The sequence below is a fragment of the Anguilla anguilla genome, chromosome 15 (genome assembly GCF_013347855.1).
Source record: "Anguilla anguilla isolate fAngAng1 chromosome 15, fAngAng1.pri, whole genome shotgun sequence".
NCBI lineage: Eukaryota > Metazoa > Chordata > Actinopteri > Anguilliformes > Anguillidae > Anguilla > Anguilla anguilla.
The window spans coordinates 14,572,853-14,588,405 of NC_049215.1; the positions used below are offsets into that span (position 1 = coordinate 14,572,853).

At 45.6% G+C, this 15,553-nt stretch overlaps 1 protein-coding gene across 3 annotated transcripts in view; it reads right to left on the minus strand.

Annotated features, from left to right (window-relative positions):
* Nucleotides 1-14,905, minus strand: part of LOC118214550 (protein diaphanous homolog 3-like) — a 334,802-nt gene extending 319,897 nt beyond the window's left edge. For all 3 annotated transcript variants that reach the window (XM_035394600.1, XM_035394601.1, XM_035394599.1), the window contains exon 1: nucleotides 14,252-14,905. In XM_035394600.1, coding sequence (XP_035250491.1) covers nucleotides 14,252-14,395 — 144 coding nt within the window. In that variant the 5' untranslated portion in view covers nucleotides 14,396-14,905. The remainder of the gene's footprint in view (nucleotides 1-14,251) is intronic.
* Nucleotides 14,906-15,553: the final 648 nt, after the last annotated feature.

A 15,553-nucleotide genomic window follows, 5' to 3' on the forward strand; every position in this document is an offset into this window, starting at 1 on the left:
CACAATGCGAATGCAGGCCAGGCTGCTCACAATGCGAATGCAGGCCAGGCTGCTCACAATGCGAATGCAGGCCAGGCTGCTCACAATGCGAATGCAGGCCAGGCTGCTCACAATGCGAATGCAGGCCAGGCTGCTCACAATGCGAATGCAGGCCAGGCTGCTCACAATGCGAATGCAGGCCAGGCTGCTCACAATGCGAATGCAGGCCAGGCTGCTCACAATGCGAATGCAGGCCAGGCTGCTCACAATGCGAATGCAGGCCAGGCTGCTCACAATGCGGATGCAGGCCAGGCTGCTCACAATGCGAATGCAGGCCAGGCTGCTCACAATGCGAATGCAGGCCAGGCTGCTCACAATGCGAATGCAGGCCAGGCTGCTCACAATGCGAATGCAGGCCAGGCTGCTCACAATGCGAATGCAGGCCAGGCTGCTCACAATGCGAATGCAGGCCAGGCTGCTCACAATGCGAATGCAGGCCAGGCTGCTCACAATGCGAATGCAGGCCAGGCTGCTCACAATGCGAATGCAGGCCAGGCTGCTCACAATGCGAATGCAGGCCAGGCTGCTCACAATGCGAATGCAGGCCTTCTGGCATATGCTACAAACACTGTGTCACGCTTAAACACGCGACCGGTCAGGTTTTAATCACGGCTGGCTTCGCTAACGGGACAGGCTCGCTTTTGGGGTGCTGGGCAGGCTTCTTACGAGGCTCTCCTCAGCGAGGGTCGGACAGGAAGGGCCGCTGAGAGGGTCAGAGACTTCCTGTGGACTGGCACGGCGCTGAATAGTCACAGCGATGGCGGTGAGAAGGCTAGTGACTGTGGCGCAGGTAAAAATGACTAAATACAAGAGCTGGGAGCAAGACGTTTTTTTTCAGCCACGTTTTTATTGGATGTTTTATGCCGCTTGAAAGAGGAGCAGCAGAGAAGCCGGAGACTGAGCAGAAGACGCTTTGCTGAATTTTAAAGCGGACATTTAAACACATCTCAAAGTTGTGGGTCACCTTTTCTTGTGTAAATGAGAGCAAAGCGGTCCACGGCGAAACCAAACGAAGCTGATTAAAACAGCAGATGCTCGGGCCCGACATGGCCGCCGCGCAGTATAAGTCACACAGGGCCTGCCAGATTTTAAATGAACTAAATCTGGAAGTGGGGAGGCGCTAAGATTGATATCCTTTTATCCCCCATTACATTACATTCATTAAACAGGCTCTGTAAACCACAGCGACAAACAATGTAGCGGAAACATATGTGCATTCATCTCATTAATATAAGCAATAGAGCCAGACCTGGCAAACAACATGCTCAGACCAGTAGATGCAACATCCCTAGAGCACAAGTGAAAGTTAACTACGCTAAACAAGAGTGAAATACAAATTCCAAATAGAGGCAGATTACATCTGTGATGCACTGTAAGAAGAGAAACATTAGACCACAAAACTATAGCCTAACACTATAAAAATACAACATGAATTAGTACACAATGTAGAAGTGGATGGGCGGATGGGAGGGAACCCAATAATCTGTAAAGGGCAGAGCTTCAGTCTATTGGGAGATGACCAATGGTTCTGCTGCCCTGGCCACTTTGAGAGGCAGGGCTTTACAGTGCTCCCATTTTAGGAGCACTTGCTCCAGAAAATGGATGTGCGCTATTGCCAACTGGAAAGATAATTCAGGAGCACATCTCCTAAAACTTAGGAGCACATGCGCTCCTTGGAAAAAAGCGTAGTTCCCTGAGAAGCTTCAGTCAGGTCCCTGAAGGCCAGAATCAGTATGGCCAAAAACCACTATTTTAAGTGCCCTTGTTCCTTTATTTCCAACAAACCACTCTGAGAGATACAGTCCAATTACCCGCTGCACAAAACAATGAAGCTGCGTAAAGGAGTGCTTTCCTTTCTATTCAAATGAAAGATTTTAATTAAGTTCAAGCTATTTTAGTGTGTGGTAATTTGTTTTTTATACCCCATTTGTTTGTCCCCCCTATCCACTGAGGGCGAATGTTTTAGCTGGCCGGGGCAGCCGGGTCCATGCGCTCTATGGTTTTTTAATTTAAAATTGTAATTGAATGAGCCTTTGACTGGCACGGGTGCAGGTGAAAACTGTCTATAGCCTGTAATTAGAGCCCCAGTACTCAAACCACCATCAGCAAAACACATCCCTGGGAAACAAAAATAGTTCTCCAAATTCACTGGGCCAGAGCAAGCGCAAATGGTGCTGCAGCCACAAAGCCCCACACTCAGAGCAGTGTGCATGAGCGCCATTTTCAAAGAGGCAAGTGTGGCACAGAAAAAAGAGCTACGGACATGGATGTTACATCACAGTGCCATCAGACCGGTAACTGGATGTTACATACCAGTAACAGTGCCATCAGACCGGTAACTGGATGTTACATACCAGTAACAGTGCCATCAGACCGGTAAATGGATGTCACATACCAGTAACAGTGCCATCAGACTGGTAACTGGATGTTACATACCAGTAACAGTGCCATCAGACAGGTAAATGGATGTTACATACCAGTAACAGTGCCATCAGACAGGTAAATGGATGTTACTTACCAATAACCGTGCCATCAGACAGGTAAATGGACGTTACATACCAGTAACAGTGGCATCAGACAGGTAAATGGATGTTACATACCAGTAACAGTACCATCAGACAGGTAAATGGATGTTACTTACCAGTAACAGTACCATCAGACAGGTAAATGGATGTTACATACCAGTAACAGTGCCATCAGACATGTAAATGGATGTTACATACCAGTAACAGTGCCATCAGACAGGTAAATGGATGTTACATACCAGTAACAGTGCCATCAGACAGGTAAATGGATGTTACATACCAGTAACAGTACCATCAGACAGGTAAATGGATGTTACATACCAGTAACAGTGCCATCAGACATGTAAATGGATGCTACATACCAGTAACAGTGCCATCAGACAGGTAAATGGATGTTACATACCAGTAACAGTGCCATCAGACAGGTAAATGGATGTTACTTACCAGTAACAGTACCATCAGACAGGTAAATGGATGTTACATACCAGTAACAGTGCCATCAGACGGGTAAATGGATGTTACATACCAGTAACAGTGCCATCAGACCGGTAACTGGATGTTACATACCAGTAACAGTGCCATCAGACAGGTAAATGGATGTTACATACCAGTAACAGTGCCATCAGACAGGTAAATGGATGTTACTTACCAGTAACAGTGCCATCAGACAGGTAAATGGATGTTACTTACCAGTAACAGTACCATCAGACAGGTAAATGGATGTTACATACCAGTAACAGTGCCATCAGACAGGTAAATGGATGTTACATACCAGTAACAGTACCATCAGACAGGTAAATGGATGTTACATACCAGTAACAGTGCCATCAGACGGGTAAATGGATGTTACATACCAGTAACAGTGCCATCAGACCGGTAACTGGATGTTACATACCAGTAACAGTGCCATCAGACAGGTAACTGGATGTTACATACCAGTAACAGTGCCATCAGACAGGTAAATGGATGTTACATACCAGTAACAGTGCCATCAGACAGGTAAATGGATGTTACATACCAGTAACAGTGCCATCAGACAGGTAACTGGATGTTACATACCAGTAACAGTGCCATCAGACAGGTAAATGGATGTTACATACTAGTAACAGTGCCATCAGACAGGTAACTGGATGTTACATACCAGTAACAGTGCCATCAGACAGGTAAATGGATGTTACATACTAGTAACAGTGCCATCAGACAGGTAAATGGACGTCACATAACAGTAACAGTGCTATCAGATGGGTTTAGATGTTACATACCACTGTGCTATCCTCCTAACACCTATCCTCCTTCAGCACAAGAAATGGATCAGGCTGGCCGACTCATTCATCAAGTAAATGTGTGTTTTGCAGACTAGGAGCAGGCCAATCACTTGACGATATTTACTGTGTTACAGCAAATCAGCCAGGCCCATAGGGGAATGGAGGCAGGCCATCAAAAACTCTCTCCACTCCCGAGCCTTTTACTGGCAGTGATTTTACAGGCAGACTCCCAGGCAAGCCAGCCCTCGCTTCTGCCCTCCGAGAGGCCAGTAAACTGCAGCTGCTGCTTCCATCTTTCTCTGCTGGCAAAGCAACATGCTCGCCGCACTCTACTCTTTCTGTCCCTATTCTCCTGAACTCTACCCCCTCAAACGGCTTCTCCCAAAACACAAGTGACCTGTGCCACAATGCAGAATAAGTTTCCATGACAGTTAAGCACACATTATGTTCCGTCAGCAGGTCAGCACTTATACTACCTCAGTTTAGAGAGTTCAGGATGTTTCACGATCCTTGAAAGTTAGATGCAAAATTTTGGCTAGTTTTCCACCAGGCTTTGACTATACAGCAGAAACTCTTAAGACTCGAGTGCTGGACTCAAGACCCTCTAATGGAAACACGGGCATAGCTAATGAGGATGCAGAAGGACCGTTTCTACAGGTCGCTGTGCTGCAAGCTGAAACCCCCATGGTTATCCCCATGGTTATCTGGGTCTCCAGTCTCTCCCGAGCAGAAGAGCTGGAGCCCAGGTTCGTAAGGCCTCTCAGAGCGGAGGCTCTGGTTCCCGGCCTCGTCCGTTACGAGGCAGCGGGCAGCGCTGATCCTCTCCCGCTCGAGCCCCGAGAGGCTTTGTTAGTAAGGGCCCTGGTGCAGGCGGTGCCCCGCTGGCTGCAGAGAACCCCGAGCGCAGACCACAGTTTGGAGAAGGCGAGGGGGCGTCCGTCCTCCCTCGCGTTGGAGGCGCGAGCGGAGGCGGCCGGTGGCGTCCGGGCCGCGCTGGCTGGCGGGCTCCCCCTCTTCGCTGGGAGCAGATGGGAGGGGTGGAGTTTCGCTCAGGAGGGGGCGCTCTGGCGGTCCCGTTTATTTGGGAAATGAAGCGTGCCGAAAGCCGACGCTCCGCCAGGGCTTCAGCTTTACCTCTTCATTACAGCGGGACCGGCAAGCACAGCCTTTTATTAAACACAGGCCCAAAACCCTAAAACAAAGAGCGTGTGTCTGTGTGTGTGCCTGTACATCAATAAGACATCCAACACTATAGAAATGCAGAAACACTGGCTCATATATACACACACAGAAATATACAGGCCAATATCTATAGCTATATATGCTATAAAACATTTACACAAATATACAAAAAATGCCCTGCAATAACCACTTTTTATTAGAATCCTTCCATTTTCACTAAGTTAACTAGTGAAGTATGTGTGAATTCCACAGCTTGCCCAGGCTGTAATGAATATACCGCTGGCCTGACACACCTCTCCACCCTTCACCGTGTGCACACAGTGAGTTCTAAAGCCTTATCGAGCCCATTCTGGCCGCTGTAGTAGCTGCAGATAAAGCAGGCAGCCGGTGAAAGGTGAGGGCTCTGCCAGGACGCTGAGCTGCGCTCCTCCCGGGGTGCAGACTGCGCGCTGAACGCGCTCCAGCAGCCTCGTCCTAACGCAGCAGATAATGCATCACCGCCGCTCTCCGGGGGAGATAGCCCAGCCGCTCGAGAGCACAATGTGTCGGGGGCAAATTGCATTTTCCGCCAGCCAGCCAGGCTCTGTTTGTTTCGGCCGCCGTTTGTTTGGAGCAATCAGGGGAAAGCTGGACTGGCGTTCAGCGGGAGAGCGATTATTAATCACTTTAGTGAAATGCTCAGCGCTGTTGGGCAGGGCTCCCCGGGCCTTAACGCAGTCCATTCGCCCTCTCGAAGTGTTCTCCACGCAAATCTATCCCTTCTTGTGCAGTGCTCATTACTCCCTCTCATTCCCGTTTTCCTCTATGCACAAACCGTAAATCCAATCAGAATGCACAGTTAAGCAATGAATGCACACATTCTATTCATATTCAGAATGAAGCAATGTCTTATTGTTCATGACACATTAAATTATCATTTCAATCACTGACAGAAAGCATAAAAAGGCAACGTATTTAGAGGAAGAATCTCTCACAGGTTTCCTCAAATTTATTCTTAAGAATTACATATTTAAATCCGGCAATGAAATGCTCCGTTTGATCCAGTCATTGTTCATGCCAGACACAGGCAAATCCACTCTTTTCCTGCTAGCTTCTCAGCCACGTTCGTTCATTTAGACATTGGGATGTGACAGAAACCTCTATAGCACTTGCATCTGCATAACAGGATCCATGCACAATAGTAAATGCCTTTCATTTTTAAAAATGTATGCCTATGCAGGTTAGCATATGGCAGTAGCACATAGCCATTAGCTTGTAGCTGACGTGGCCTGGTTTACACTAGCTGCTCATAAGGATGACACAGGGCTGCAAAATATACCGTAACTACGGTACCCACCCTGCACAAAAACACACCCTCTGAGTTCACCTCCGAACCAAGAACACAGGCATGCATGAGCGCACTGCTAAGCAAGAAGCTTCAAAGGGTAAGCCTCATTCCATCAGCTATTAGGCTCCTTAACTAAGCATAAAGGATGTAAGGGACAATAAGATAAACACACTCGGCAGTATGTGATACGAGTGTGTAATTTATGCTGGGAACGAGGGATGAATTATTTTTAGTGCTCCAGTAGCGGCAACTGCCCGCAGATTTTTTTTTTTTTTTTTTTACTTCACGGACCTGTCTCTGTTTCTGTAGTTGCACGTAATTTCAGTCATTTTGCATGAGATCTATATTAATTTTAAAATGTAATGTTTTTAAAACCACCGCTTTTTTCCGGTTTTCCATTATTTTCAACAACTTTATCGCAACTGCTCCATGACTTTAGCCAATATTTTCCGTGACAAACACCCAGCCTTAATTATACTAAACATTGTTAGGCAGATTTTCTACATGATATACGTATCGCACAGTGGGTCGGTGTTAAGCAATGATTTTATTGTATATATATATATCTATACAAGGTGAGTGTATAATGTATACTGGACACACACGTGTGACACCAGGTGAGTGTATAATGCATACTTTCTAAATACAAGGTGTGCGTCCCTTCACATCCTTCATAAGAACTGAGGAGTGTACCAGCGGCATCGTCTAGTTATGCTGACCCACAGTCGCAAAATAAATTGCCATGGAAATGACAATTCAAATATCAATATCACTTATCACGCTGTATGTGAGAACACCAGCACATGCACTCAGCTTTATCTGTTCACAGTCACACATTACACACAATGTTACTCTTCCCACGGTGCACTGCAACACTGGGACTTGAGCGAGGAAGCGCGGAGCCAGCCTGCCTGCCTGCCTCTGGCCCTGTCAATCAGGGCAGAGTACAGTCCCCTCCTTCCCACTGTCTTAATTACAGAGTGCAGCCCACAGACTGTGACAAACAGCACGCGCCTCAGTGCCACTATCGCTACCAACTGCCTGCAACCTTCCGGCTGCGTCTCAACCTTTCCAGTGAACCGCACGCTGTTACAACACCACTAATCTATTCCCCGTATTCCATTACAACACACGGCCCAGGGTGAGGGAGCCAATGGCTCTTTAACTGCAAGGCCACGAGAATGCCTTTAACGGCTTTTATAATGCAACAGGAAACACAAAATTACAATAAATTATTCTCCTAACACTTCCCGAACTTCCTACCAGGCACTGGGTTAAGGGGTTTTTATTTTGTTTTTCTTTACCGAGTATCGGTGTTACCGTGCAAAGTTTTCTCGCCGGTGCTCGTGGGTAATGAGACCCTGAGCTTCTGCTGAAGGAAGACGATAAACATTGATTACCCTGCTGTCTGACGAGACGCAATTAGACAAAACCGCTCAACAAATCCTGAATCGAGGACGCCGGAAAGTGCGCGGCAGCTTGGAAAAGTTTTGTGCGTTTTCTTTTTGTTTTTTTGATCGTCCCATCTTTGAAGCGCGGTGACAGACATTCAGGAATGCGAACATTAAAACCCATTTCATGCTTTTGTCATTTCGCAGCATGTCTAATCACAGATCCAAAACCTCACACAAACTAATGCATCAGAGGGAGCGGGGAAGCAGCGTCAGAACTCTGCAAATGTCTCCATTCCGTGGGTTTAAAGCGCCACCTACTGGACAAATTCTAGAGTTCACTTGACTCAAAGCAGGCTCTAAAAAAGAACATAACCCTCATCATCTTCCCTTTAAAACAGGAAAACTCAATTTTATGACTAATTGTCCTGTGCCTGCGGTGCTCATCACAGAACAGCAGTGAAAAGCGGTCTGGTCCGTCCGTTTCCACTGAGCAAATTAAGCTAAACGAGCGAGCACTCCGTAACCCCGCAAATAACAAGAACAGAAAAATTATGGCTGACAAACACAAATTATGCTCTGCCCATACGACTGTGCAGCCAAGTGTTTGTGGATTAACATTATTTTTCCTGTTAGCACTTTTTATGGAGTATTATTTTTAGAAACGGACATTTGCTGTGCCATTGCTGTGATTGTGTCTTGTTCTGTAGGCTAATAAGCCTGTGTGGGTTTAATAAACCTCGCGATGTCCGTGGCAAAAAATGCCACTTTCTTCATACGAATCCGTGAGGGACCCTCGATGGGATTATTCCAGAAATGTGAGCTAACCCCCGAGTATCCCCGGGATGGGAGCAGAATTACGCCGTGGCGGATAGGACCATGTGCGGCGATCAAGTGAAGATGAGTTTGCCTTATCTCCCTCTGTCATCAGGGCTAGAACGCACTCCTGCTCCACCAGGGACACTGGCTGCTTCCTCCTTCTCTGTGCCTCTCTATCTGTCACTCTGGCAGGCTCCCGCCCTCTCCCTCTCCAATTCCTCCCCAAAGGGAACCCACATTTGGTGGACAATGCTGGATACGATGCTGGATTACTGTGTCTGCGCAGACTCGCACTGCCAAACGCTTCCCTCCTCATCCCTGCAAACTCTGCAGCGCTCGCCGATCTGGACGTGAACCGGAGAAGGAAACCCTTAAAAGATATTGGAAGATCCCTCCCAAAAATGTGTGTACAGCCCGTGTGGGTATTTAGCAGGGCTCCAATATAAAATTCACCAGCTGTGACATCAGGCAAAGGAACGAGCAGGAATCAATAGATTCCCAGCACACCAGGAGCCCCGCGCTCCTCATAAGAGCCTCTCCCAGCTCGCTTTCTCCATCGAGAAACAGGCATTTCAACTAAACGAGCACAGAGACTTTGGGACAATCTTTGCAACTTAGTCTCGACTCAGTCAATGACTGCGGCCCTGAAAGAATGTTATATAAAAACACTGCTGACTTTAATGAAACATTCAAAGCTGTGAGGATTGATGCTCATCTACGCTAAACTGGTAACCGATTCCCCAGATTCCCCAGTCCCCAGATCCCTGTCTAGAGGCTGGCTGTGGATCCATGGAGCGCAGGGCCTGCGACCGTCTACGAGACCAGCAAAGGCCCGTGTTCGGGGCTTGGGGCGAAGCCCGCGTGAAATGGGCGGATACGAGCAGAACCGGCGGGGTCTCTGGCTCGCGCCGGCCCGTCTGTGGACGAGCGCGGCGGAGGCCAGCCTTATTCCCCGTTAAGGGCGTGATTGGCTTCTTCCTCACCCGCGCGCAGATTTGAGGAGGCTTCAGATCGCGCTCTTTAAACGCCTGGGCGTCTCACGGCGGGCTCAGAAGGAATCACTTACGGGGAGGAGCGGCTCCGCTCTGCGCTCATCACAGCTGCGCCAGATTAAGAGAACGTCCCGATTTAACGCTCCGCCGTCAATAAGGCGGTCTCAGGACAGCTCCAGCTGAGAAACAACCGCTTCCAAACTCCTTTAAGAAGTTGAGCCTCATCCTCAAATGATGAATAATTACCATAATACATCAACGTCTTCGCCTATGCAGCGGCAAGAGGGTTTTCAAAAACGGAGCACGCAGGTTCATTAAAATGAGAGATCTGTCGTTTGCACTCTCCACCCACTCCCTACCCGGCCATTTCATTCGTAGACCTAAAGTAAATATCAACAGATGTTAAGAACTTTTTGTGATTTGATTTCCCTACAAATATTGAAAAAAATAAAAATAAATAAAAATCATTTTGACTATAAATCTGGGGGAAATATCTTGCAACTGAAGTCAAACTGAATCATGTTTGTCAGCCTGTCTCGCAGTTGCAGTGGAATCCCGTAGTCGGAGAGAGTGCGCACCAGCGGGGGGTCCTTCAGGAAGCAGCTCTACAGTACTCCCAGCTCAGGGGCATTTGCACCTGAAAACTGATGTGTGCTAGTGCTAACTGGAAAAAAAAAATATTTAGGAGCACAACTACTAATAGGGATGCATAAGTGCCTTCCTAAATTTACCAACTTGCCAAAACTGTTATGTCCTTCGCAGCTGTAAAATGTTAAGCAATCAAAATTCTACACCTTGCACACCTCTAAAACATGACACAGTTTGCAGAAGGAAATGAATCCATCTGATTAACTGATCCCTCCTTCTCTGTCTACAGTCTAGCAGTGACCTCCAGCCTCCAGGGTACGTCCAGCGAGCTAAAAGTGGGCCCAATCCCTCTTAATTGCATTAAAAGTTCAGCAGCCTGACAGGACAGGAAGGGCAGGCAGGCCAGTGCTTCTGCGGGATTACTGCACACACAGAAGAAAGTGCCAGAACAAATCACCAGCCCAGAACACAAGAGCAAACCAGCAATACCCCCGCATGAAGCCGTTTCTTATTCTAAACAGCAAAATCTTTTTTTAAACTGGGTTGGAATGTCATTTAGGTGTGAATAAAATGAGTAAGCCCAGCTCGCCAGCTCCTGACCTTTACGGTTAGCTGTTGGCCTAAAACTGGCATTCGTCTACCTCAGGGGGCCTCGGAGAAGGGCAGGGGAGGGGGCGACCCGCTGACCCACGGCTATACTGTACACCACAGCGAGAGGCCAGGCCGGCTCAGAGGGACCCGCACACCGTCGGCACTCTGCGAATCGGCGGGAGAAACGCCGGCGCAGGCCCAGCGCGGGGAGCCCCCGGGGAGGCTGCCCTGCGTGAGATTAGTGGGTTATGTGCCAGATTAATCACCCGAGCCAGATTGCTTGTTATAGCGCTGGACTGCGAGCCTGAGGCCAGGACAGCGGCAAGCGCTGGAGCCGGAGCGGAGATAAGGGAGACGTACGCCACCAAGCCGCTCGATGTGATGTAATATTACAGGGCTGAGCAGAGCAACGCTGCCCTGCAGCCATTTAACAATGCAAACACCGGCTAAAGGTCAATGTTACTCAATTGCCATATGTCCTTAATTTTGAATAACACAGTTAAAAGGAATAGTTCACTGACTGGAGTACTTTTGTTTTATTTCAGTTTTAGAGTGCCGGGCAGGACGTTTCAGATTAGACCAGACAGGTTTTGTGTTCCATGATGGACATTTTACTGTTTAAGGAGCTTGCAGAAGTTTCTGATGATCTGATGGCTTCACAACTGCTGGTACAGAGGCATCGATGGGTTTGTGGTTTAAAGGAAGAGAATACACTTGTATGGATAATACAATTATACCACTCGTACACCAATGTTATCCCTCCAGAGGTTGTGTGTACCGAATGTGTACATGAATGCATTTTGCAAGTTTCAGTTTCACCTCCAAGTTGGGAAAATGTCCTTGATTACCAGAATTCATAATTTATATTTTGTGCAGTTGTTTGGTGTAGTGTGGTAGGGTAAAGTAAAATACAGAGAAGCTATTAGAAATATATTATTGGGGCAGGTCAGACAGGACAAAATAGGTACTTATAAGATGATGGGGCGAATGAGACAGGTCCCATAAGGGTTAATACCCTTAGTGCAGCCATCATGATAAAGGTCATCTGGAAAAGAAATTAATGAATGAATGGTCAAACTGTACAAATTCAATGTATGCATTTATGTAGTGTGTCCATTCATTTTCCAAATTCAAAGGTCACAAGGCCACAGGAAGACATGTTGGGATATGCTAAAATCCCATTATGTAGAAGCAGCACAACACTTCATCATTTCCTGTCAGTTGCAAAATTCATTTCCCACAATCTGGAGTCAACACTTCAAGATCTGTTGTATTTGAGGGAAATCTCTCAAAACAATGGTCACATGATCAGGGTAAGGACTGATGTCTTGCGCCCATCCCTATCACACAACCCAAAAGGTTATTTTGGTACACGGTTCTCTCTACATGCAAAGAGTACTCCAAAAATTGTTTCAACAGACTCTGGGTCCCATGGCCAGTGATGAGTAACTGCTTTGTGTATTCCCTTACAAACATTAGCTCCCTTTCTTAATGAATGCAAAGATGACTATATTGCAGTCATAGTTGGATTTACCAACAGAAGCAATGAAGGTCTTGAATCAAGCACACTGTATTTACCCATGAGACGATGCCTATGATGAAAGGGTAATTTACCACTATTTCAATGTCTTCAACAAATTGACTTGATTAGAGCAAGCAGCTAATGAACACTTTGCCAAACAATTAGTAGATGAAAAGATGAGCCCCGTTAGAAAACTTAATTAACCATGTAATAATAAGGGTCATAATGAAACATGACTCACTAGAAGCAGCATTTCTGAGACGGCAATATGGGAGCAAAGAAAAAATGAACAACTCTGTACAGCCTTTGAGATTCCTGAGGCTCAAGTTAAGAGTTTGTCAGGTAACATAAACCAATTTTCAAAAGCATTTAAGGAAAAATGTACCACCTTCAAGGTTACACTGGCGCCAGTCACAACCGAACAAGGACGCAATATTGCTATACAAAGTCATGAAACACCTTGAACTCAGTGGCTGCCTTAAAAGTGGTTAACGATCCATAATAATCTCAACACAAGCCCCTGAACCCTTCTGTGTTTAGCCAGAGCAGACCTGTGGCAATGGCAACGTCCAGAAGCCGGAATCTACCGCACGGTCCAAACAAATCCGCTTGTTTTCTCACATGGTGACGTGCAGACACAATACCAGTAGCAGCGGCCAGGCTCGCATGGACAGGCAGCACAGGATTACGCACACTAATCCGGTAGCTAATTTTAACCTTTGATTGAGCTCGGAAAAGTCAGTCAGACACAGGGTAGCACCCCTTGGTCTCCACCTGGATTTCAATGACTGAAGCTATAGCGGTCTTACTCCTTCACGTATCCATTAGATATTTTCTGCAAAACTGGATATAGTTTTACACTCTTATATCTTATGTCTATTTTGACCTTTCCACTGTTCCTGCTTTTTTCAAGCAGTTTATAATCAGCACAAATACAGTTTTATACCTTTTTGGTTTAATAATTCAGTCTTTAATTTGTTAGTTCTTAACATGCCTTTTTATTGTTCCCTAGGTTTATTATGAATGTATTGCTTTAAATGAATATGTGAACTGAAAGCACCCAACAAATAGTTACTATAATCATTGAAGTTGAGAACAACACTGCTTTTTGGAATGGTTACGCAGTATTTGCGATAGGGAACATCATATTACATTACTGTACTCATTTGTTTAGCAGACGCGCCACCAGTCTGACCACTTATCCTTCGACATGTTATATTTTTTTCGTAGATCTACGAACCATTCACACAGCAGGAGAGATGCCGGTTAAGTAAATGAGCTATTTTTCTCAAGATGGCAACATCTGCGTTTTTCGTTTTTGAGACATGAAAATGCAACTGCTGACTTAAAAGCCCAATGTCACGAAATAGTCTGTCTTGATCTGATTATTTCGGCTATTTCCGGAGAGAAAACAGACTTTTTGGCTCCTGCCCGGGAATTTTTAAACTCCGTTTGGCATCTAGTAACGTCAGTTTGTTGGCTCCTCCCTACAGCAAAAGTTAACGTTAGCTAAGACCTAATTCGCAAGAGTAGCTCGCTGTGTATGACTAAGTGAAATATAAAAAACATTTTTTTTAATCAAGTACAGCAAAACAAATAACTCATTACAGTATTTCAGTAATGCATTAAACAAGTCTAGTATTCGGTTAACATGATTATCTAGCTAACACACTAGTTATGTGTACACAGAAGCGAGTTGCATGATCTAAGCACCGCTCCGATAACTTTACCGAATATCATTTAGTCTAACGTTAATTCCAGTGTCATGTTAGCTAGTACCAAGAACACACGAGATCCAAATAAATTACTCTAGCAGGCCCTACATTGTTAATGTTATATTTAACGTATGCTAGCTACCCAACTAACCACAGATTAAAATAGCTATCTGGTGTGACGCAAGGAAACCGCAGCTGATCTGTGTACCTAACGTATCGTTTAGACAGAGCAAGGATGAAGTAAACTTTAGCTACTGTCACAAAACAGTCTAACATGTATTGACTCCGTACTTACAAATTTAGGCTTCCTTTCCCCGTCGTCGTTTCCATGATTCCCCTGAAAAGGCGCTGCAACTCCCCCAGGAAAACATTTCTTTCGGTTAAATTTATTTTCCCTTCCATGGCCGGAGGATTCACAACGCTGGTGATAATTTTCCATCGTTAGCGTTATGTAAATGGATAACTAGCTAATACACTGCCTACCTAGCTAACACTATACAAGGTAAAATTTGGGTTGTCCAAATTTTCTAGCACATGTTGTCTCGCTACTTAGCAAACGTTAAACGTTTTCTTACGAGATGTAACTAGCTAGCTAACACTCAACAAAGTAAAATAACCCAACCCTGCAAAAAAGCTAACCCAAACAAGCAAGAATATGAAATCAGAAGAACGTATAGCTAATAGTTAGCCAAGTTAGCCCAGCTCGCTGTAACTGAATGAGAGAGGATTTCGCAGAGAAAATGCCAGGTGGCGCGTTTAGCTTCCTGTCCACTTTAAGGCTAGTTTAAATATTTAAGACATTCAACGGATTACTGATTCATAAAAATCTTGCTTATTGTAGGTTTAGCTTGTTGACTAATCGCTGTCAGTAGGCCTGCTGTAATTCAAACAAACCTAACCGAAAAACGGAAAAATCCGATAATCTGAATATCCCGCCACACTTCTGACACTGAAAGGTCGAATCTAGCCAATCGTTGGCTTTGAGCAAGTGGGCTTGTCAAATATTTCGCAAACTTGATTGGCCACCAGAAATGCTATTCAGCCTTCGGACTTTTTTTTTTTTTTAGTCTTTTCCAAGAATGTAGGACCTGCACACGTTCACAGATGATAACGGAGGTACTGGGATAGGATAATCATCACAGGCTGGTATCCTGAAACCGCCGAAACCCAGTGGAAATGGGACCAGTGAAGCTATGTAAATCTCAACAAAAAACGTTTTCAGCGTACAAAAATGCCAAGTTACTTACGCACAGAAACCACTGTCTATAAGGCATTAATTAAAACTTGCAAAACATAGGCCGTTAAAAGTATTGCTATCAAATGAGGCCAAGATACAACCAACAATATTGGCTACTATAGCTTACACAAGTTAAACAAGCTCTATTCCAAAGCTATGCTACCCAATGTTTCATAAATTATTTAATGTAACTTGCCCCCTGTGTTTTTCATTTTATCGTCTGGAGAAAAATAAAATAACCCAAGTTTGCTGCTTTATTGCGTGGACGTGTGAAGCTGTATCTGAATTGTGTGTGTTTACATGAGGTAAGAATGTACAGAAATGAATGTTCTGGAGGTTCGAGAGTCGGTGGTCATTGTG